The sequence below is a fragment of the Phyllobates terribilis genome, unplaced genomic scaffold (genome assembly GCF_046119375.1).
Source record: "Phyllobates terribilis strain yellow unplaced genomic scaffold, ASM4611937v1 Scaffold_3__8_contigs__length_932513732, whole genome shotgun sequence".
In the NCBI taxonomy this organism is placed as follows: Eukaryota; Metazoa; Chordata; class Amphibia; order Anura; family Dendrobatidae; genus Phyllobates; species Phyllobates terribilis.
The window spans coordinates 880,109,720-880,115,906 of NW_027362763.1; the positions used below are offsets into that span (position 1 = coordinate 880,109,720).

Below are 6,187 nucleotides of genomic sequence, written 5' to 3' on the forward strand. Positions count from 1 at the left end.
GATGTTCAAGAAAACAAAACAAAACAAAAAAAAACTGGTATCTCAGTTAAAAATTCTTAGATAATTTTATTGATAATCCATTTAAAAAATAGCAGGACAGTCAAACATGAGGATTAGTGATGAGCAAGTATGTTCGGTTAACCCTTTCGGCGACTATGCTCAGGCGAGTACCGAGTATCTTCAGCGTACTCGTGATATGTTTGAATCGCTCCCGTGTGCATGATTTGCAACTGTTTGACAGCTTTATTACATGTGAGGAATGCTTAAGAAACACATTCCTCACATGTATTAAAGCTGTCAAACAGTCGCAAATCATGCACACAGGAGTGATTCAAACATATCACGAGTACGCTGAAGATACTCGGTACTCGCCGAAAGGGTTAATCAAACGTACTCGCTCATCACTAATGTTGATGAGTAAATGTTACGATTAAGACTGCCAAGTCGTAAAGCGTCAACATGTATCGCTATCCTGCTATTTTTTAAATGGATTATCAATAAAATTATCTAAGAATTTTTAACAAAGACACCAGGTTTTTTTGGTTTTCGTGAAGGAGATTTGCCTGCTCTGGACGCCAAGCTTTCTGGATCTCTGTAACTTCACAGGCGGTGGTGGGGACATCGACCTTCCGAATTATAATCTTTTTGAATTATCAAAACACAGATGCCCAAAAAAGAGATTTTTTTTTTTTTAATTAAAAATGTTTTTATTTCATTTCCATATCGTATTTGTTCCATATTGCTATGAGTTGTCTCTTTTCATCCACATTTCTTATGATTTTAGGATTAAAATTATTTGTTTGTTTGTAAAGTTGCAGAAATATTTATGATAAAAAAAAAAATTAATGAATATGTACATGTGAATCAGCCAAAAACAGAGTGTGCTTTTTTAATATGATCCATGAACTTCTACAGACTAGAAACTGTAGGGAGAGTTGGAACGTGCGGTATAATAAAAAAGAAATCACATCAAAACATGCATATAAAGAAATCATGTGCATTGGCACGTTTGTTTTTTTCATAATTAACAAAAAGGAAAAATACATGAACTGTAATCGTGTGATTAAGCCCTAATAGGCGTACAGCCATGGAAGGCTTTGCCTGATATAGAAAGTCGTCAGTGCCACACAATCACATCATGGGGTGACAGAAGGAGCCCTCTCCCTCAGTCATTACACGTAGATAGATGCCTTAGATGCTACTGAACAGAACAAACAGACTTATCTGAAAAATATAGTCAAAATACAGTATATTTATTCTTCTTATTATATACATTATGCCAACTCGCTTTCCCATCTCCGCCAATATGACACAGGACCCTCTAGTTCAGAGAAGTCAAAATCAAATACACAGAGCCAAAATTAAAAACTTGGACAAATTCGCGGGCCAACCTTGATATTTATTTAAAAAAAAAAAAATCCTACAGTTCAGAAAGTTTTTTCTTATCATTCCATACAGCCCTCCATACAGTATAATGGGCCCCCACATAGTCCTCCATACAGAATAATGGGCCCCCACATAGTCCTCCATACAGTATAATGGGCCCCCACATAGTCCTCCATGCAGAATAATGGGCCCCCACATAGTCCTCCATACAGAATAATAGGCCCCCACATAGTCTTCCATACAGAATAATGGGCCCCCACATAGTCTTCCATACAGAATAATGGGCCCCCACATAGTCCTCCATACAGTATACAGGGCCCCACATAGTCCTCCATACAGAATAATGGGCCCTACATAGTCCTCCATACAGTATAATGGGCCCCCACATAGTCCTCCATACAGAATAATGGGCCCTACATAGTCCTCCATACAGTATAATGGGCTCCCACATAGTCCTCCATACAGTATAATGGGCCCCCACATAGTCCTCCATACAGAATACAATGGCAGCATTGCAGGCCAAATATAATCACCTTGGGGGCCAAATTTGGCCGACGGACCAGAGTTAGAAATGGGTGCTCTAGTTGAATCATTTTACACCCCCATAATGGAGCAGGTTGATGACCACTTTGAGTAGGTGATAGTGAAATGCTGTGGATGGCCGATATCTGTGTCTGAATGCCTTATTTATTTCTAGTAATGTCCACAAGACTATGGGTAGCCTACTTGTTGGTGGTTTCCATCTAGCAACAGGTTATTCCTGTACTGCAAGAGTAAAAATGGACTGAAAATAAATTACAGGTGAAGCAAATATACTGGGTGCCCTTGTGCACTCAGGGCTGATCGGTGGCATAGAGGGCGACCACGCTGATCTGTGTGTGGCCAGGCAGCCGCCCAGACTGATCGCCCACAGTATTACCCCCTTGTGGAACATGTTCATTACGGATGATGATAATATTTAAAAATAACGATCTGTTCACACTGTCATCAAGATTTCTACCAGGAAGCATATGACAGATCTATCATTTTATGGGGTGTAATAGGGTCCAAACGCCTATTTAATAAATTAAGAGTGTAGACGTTTTCCAGGCCTGTAACCAATGATGGAGCCCACGCTACGAAGCCTCATATTGCCATGTAAACATGATGTGGTTTGTCCCATAATATTTGTATTATAAGCAGATCCTGTAGGTCCCCACCTCTCTCACCGTGTGGTCCCCAACATTGTGACATCAGGCGGGTGTGACGGGACACATGTTACAGGCAGATTTCTGACCCATCCCTTTAACTATGTCAGTGCCAGTGACATGTTATTGTCCTATTACATCTATGACAGATGAGGGGTGACAATAAAATCCTCTGATCCATCCTGAATATTACACATTCACTTTTCTGTGGTTTCCTCTTCTGTGTCCCCCACACCTGCAATACTCCTCTATACACAAAATATACTACTTAAAGGGATACAGCCAAGCAGACCCCAGCGACTGCTGTCACACACAGTGCCTGAATGGAGACCACCCTGGAAATATCCCCTCATACTAGTGACTGGGATTGGAGGCTGATAACAGAGAGCGATAGATTTCAGGTAGATGTGAGGGTTAGCACCCTTTAGGCAGAGGTTCTCTATTTGTGTATTTAGGGCAGATTTTTCTGCAGCAGAATCTGATTTTGCTGCTGATTTGGAGCAGATTTCTCCTTTTCTTTTCAAAGGGTGAAATACGCGCTGATTCTGCACAAACATGGGACGTGCGGATAGAAGAATGCAACAAAAGAAACGCATCGAGTGTAGGAGATGAAGCATAAGGCTATGTGCCCACGTTGCATTTATGAAGCAGAAAATTTCTGCTGCATAAATGCAAGTCCTCTCCCGGAAAAACGCATGCGGAATTCCGCACGCGTTTATCGCGCTTTTTTCGCGCGTTTATCACGCGTTTTCCACATGCGGAATTGCCTTGCGTTTTTTATGCATTGGACAAAGGCAATTCTGCATGCGGAAACGCAAAATTAAATGACATGCTGCGGATTTTTGAACGCGGCATAAACGCTGCGGAAAAATCCGCAGCATGTGCATAGAAGTTGCGGAAACCCATTGGGGATCATGGGGTGCGGGTTACCAAGCATTTTACAAGCGTTTCCGCTGCGGAAATTCCGCATCAAAAACGCTTGTAAAACGCTACGTGGGCACACAGCCTAACTCGCCCACTGTGCTGCTACTGTGGATTTTAAGTGCGGAAAAAAACGCAATGTGTGAAGCCAGCCATATTAATGACAGGGCACTAATGACAGGCTGTTATCCCATAAGTCTGTGACCCCCATCCATGGGGTCTATGTGGTGCCCACCTCCCTGGCACAGCACCTACCTCCTCCCCAAAGTGCACCACCTTCTGCCCGGTCTGGCTCTTGAGCACCGGGTAGCAGGGCACGGTGTCGGTGTGGCCGGGGCCCCGGTGCAGGGCATATCTCTTCTGCAGCTCCGGGTCCACCATGCTCTTGTCTATGGCTTCGTCCTGCTCCTTGGGCGGCATCTTCTCCCACTGGGCACCATAGCGCTCCCGCACCCGCTCCTTGTCCTGCATGATCTTCTTCGCCATGGAGTTCAGGGAGGAAAAATAGGCAAATCTGTTCCTCTCCTTCTCGTCCAGGGGCCGGTTCCCCGACACCGAGATCCGGGCTGCGGCTATTGCCGCCGCCATAGAAGCCATCTCCTGTGTCCTTTGTGTGGGCTGTGTCACTGTCCCTGGCAGCCTGCAGCTCCACTGGCACCGAGCAGACGAGGAGCAGCCCTGAGCCGCACAGTCCTCCTCCCTCAGCTCCTGGACAGTCTGCAGGGACAGTCACTTCCTTTATTCTCCTTCCCTCCTCCTCCCTCCACATACACACACGCCGGCCTCCATGCCTCCTTATATGAGGCTTCCTCTCAGCTCAGCACTGCCCCCTCCAGCCCCCTGGTGCCAGCCTGCCCCTACCACACCATTGTGACAGATGCTTCCACACATAAACCTGACAATTATTATATGAGGGCACCCATTAATGCAGAATCCAATGTTATCACCTACAAGTGCTGCGGGAGAAGCAGTGTAAAACCACATTCACACTATCAGTATTTGGTCAGTATTTTATCTCAGTATTTATAAGCCAAAACCAGGAGTGGAACAATCAGAGGAAAAGTATAATAGAAACACATAACCACTTCTACATTTTTCACCCACTCCTGGTTTTGGCTTACAAATACTGAGGTAAAAAACTGACCAAATACTGAACGTGTGAACGTGGCTTTACACAGTGCCCGCTGCACTCTTGTGCCAACCACCAATAGAGGTGATAACAGAGCAGTTGTGATGTGGAAACTGCCCAGAAAGGCACAAACTCACTTACTGAGCACCCTGGCATCATTACTGGCAGTCAGGTTTATATACCGCCATGCCTGGATCAGATTATTGTGCTTTTTTAGTTTTAGGGATGGTAATAGGGCAGTTGTCAGACACAGTGCTCGGGATTGGCCGGTCACTATCAGGTGCCCCCATACAGGTTGGGCTCTGTGCACACTGCTCCATTCACCTGAAAAGCAAAGAAGAGTGCCTAGGCATCGCTTGGTGGTGGTAAGCATTGGCATACCCATTGTTCAACTATAAAGGACTGTGTTACTGTACAGAGAGATGGGGAAAAAACATGGGACATAGTAACTGAATACAGACAAGCATATGAAAAATCATACATTTTTCGCCCGCATGTCATCCGTATTCCATCAATGTGGTGTACAGATTCATACATCAACAGTTTAAACAGTACATGATCAAATATAATCAATAATGGCAATGTATCTGTAAAGATCGGATGCTATGCGGATGATCCGTATGGGATGATTTTTGTTGCACACTCATAGACTTGAATGGGCGAATCTCATCCAAAATACGTAAGACAATACTGCACAGTCGTACACCACATGAACTACCAGATACGTACAAAAGGAATCAGCTTAAGGCTATGTGCACACAAAGTGTGTTTGATGCGTTTTCGTGGCGGTTTTTCCACCGTGAAAACGCTTGTTAACGGGTCTCCCAGCTATAGCAATGGTAATCCTGATGTGCTGTGCACATGATGCGGAGATTTCCGCTCAGGATTGCCATTGCGGTAAAAACCGCAGCATGACCATTGTGCGTACGTTTCCACCGCAAATTCGCGCCCATTGACTTGAATTGAACCGCAGCAAAACCGCAGATATAATATTGTGAAGAATGTTCCCAGGGTGATGGTGATGAGTGCTCACTGGCGCTGATCTGCTGATCTTCAGCTGGTGAACCCCAGTGACCACCTGCACAGCAATGTATACTGATAGGAATGATTTTACACCCCTGTCAGTATACACTGCTGTCTTCTACAGCAGTGACATCAGTGATTGCTGATGTCACTGCTACAGAAGTGACCCGGATCGCTGAGGGACAATCGTTGGCGGTACGTGGACTGCGTTGTGACGGCAGACAGGTGAGGAATATGGTTGTTTGTTTTTTAACTTTTTTTTTTTTTTTTTTTTACAGAAGATTGAGGGCTTCGGGGACCCAGTACAATAAAAATTTTTTTAAAAAAATTGTGTTTTTTATTTCATTAAAATACTTTATTCTGGCCATGTATTTCTTGAAAAAGCGGCAACCATTTTACTACACAGTTAGCAATGGGGGCGTATTATAGATGCCCTCCATTACTAACCTGGGCTTCACGTCAGCCGCCAATCAGGGCCGTATTTGGAGTTTCTGCTGCCCTAGGCGCTGTCAGTGGTCGCCCCACGGTCACGCCCACCCTC

At 44.5% G+C, this 6,187-nt stretch overlaps 1 protein-coding gene across 1 annotated transcript in view; it reads right to left on the reverse strand.

Moving 5' to 3' along the window:
- Positions 1–4,293, reverse strand: part of CUNH1orf198 (chromosome unknown C1orf198 homolog) — a 30,632-nt gene extending 26,339 nt beyond the window's left edge. Inside the window, exon 1 of the mRNA XM_073672660.1 lies at positions 3,750–4,293. Coding sequence (XP_073528761.1) covers positions 3,750–4,091 — 342 coding nt within the window. The 5' untranslated portion in view covers positions 4,092–4,293. The remainder of the gene's footprint in view (positions 1–3,749) is intronic.
- Between the last annotated feature and the right edge of the window lie 1,894 nt (positions 4,294–6,187).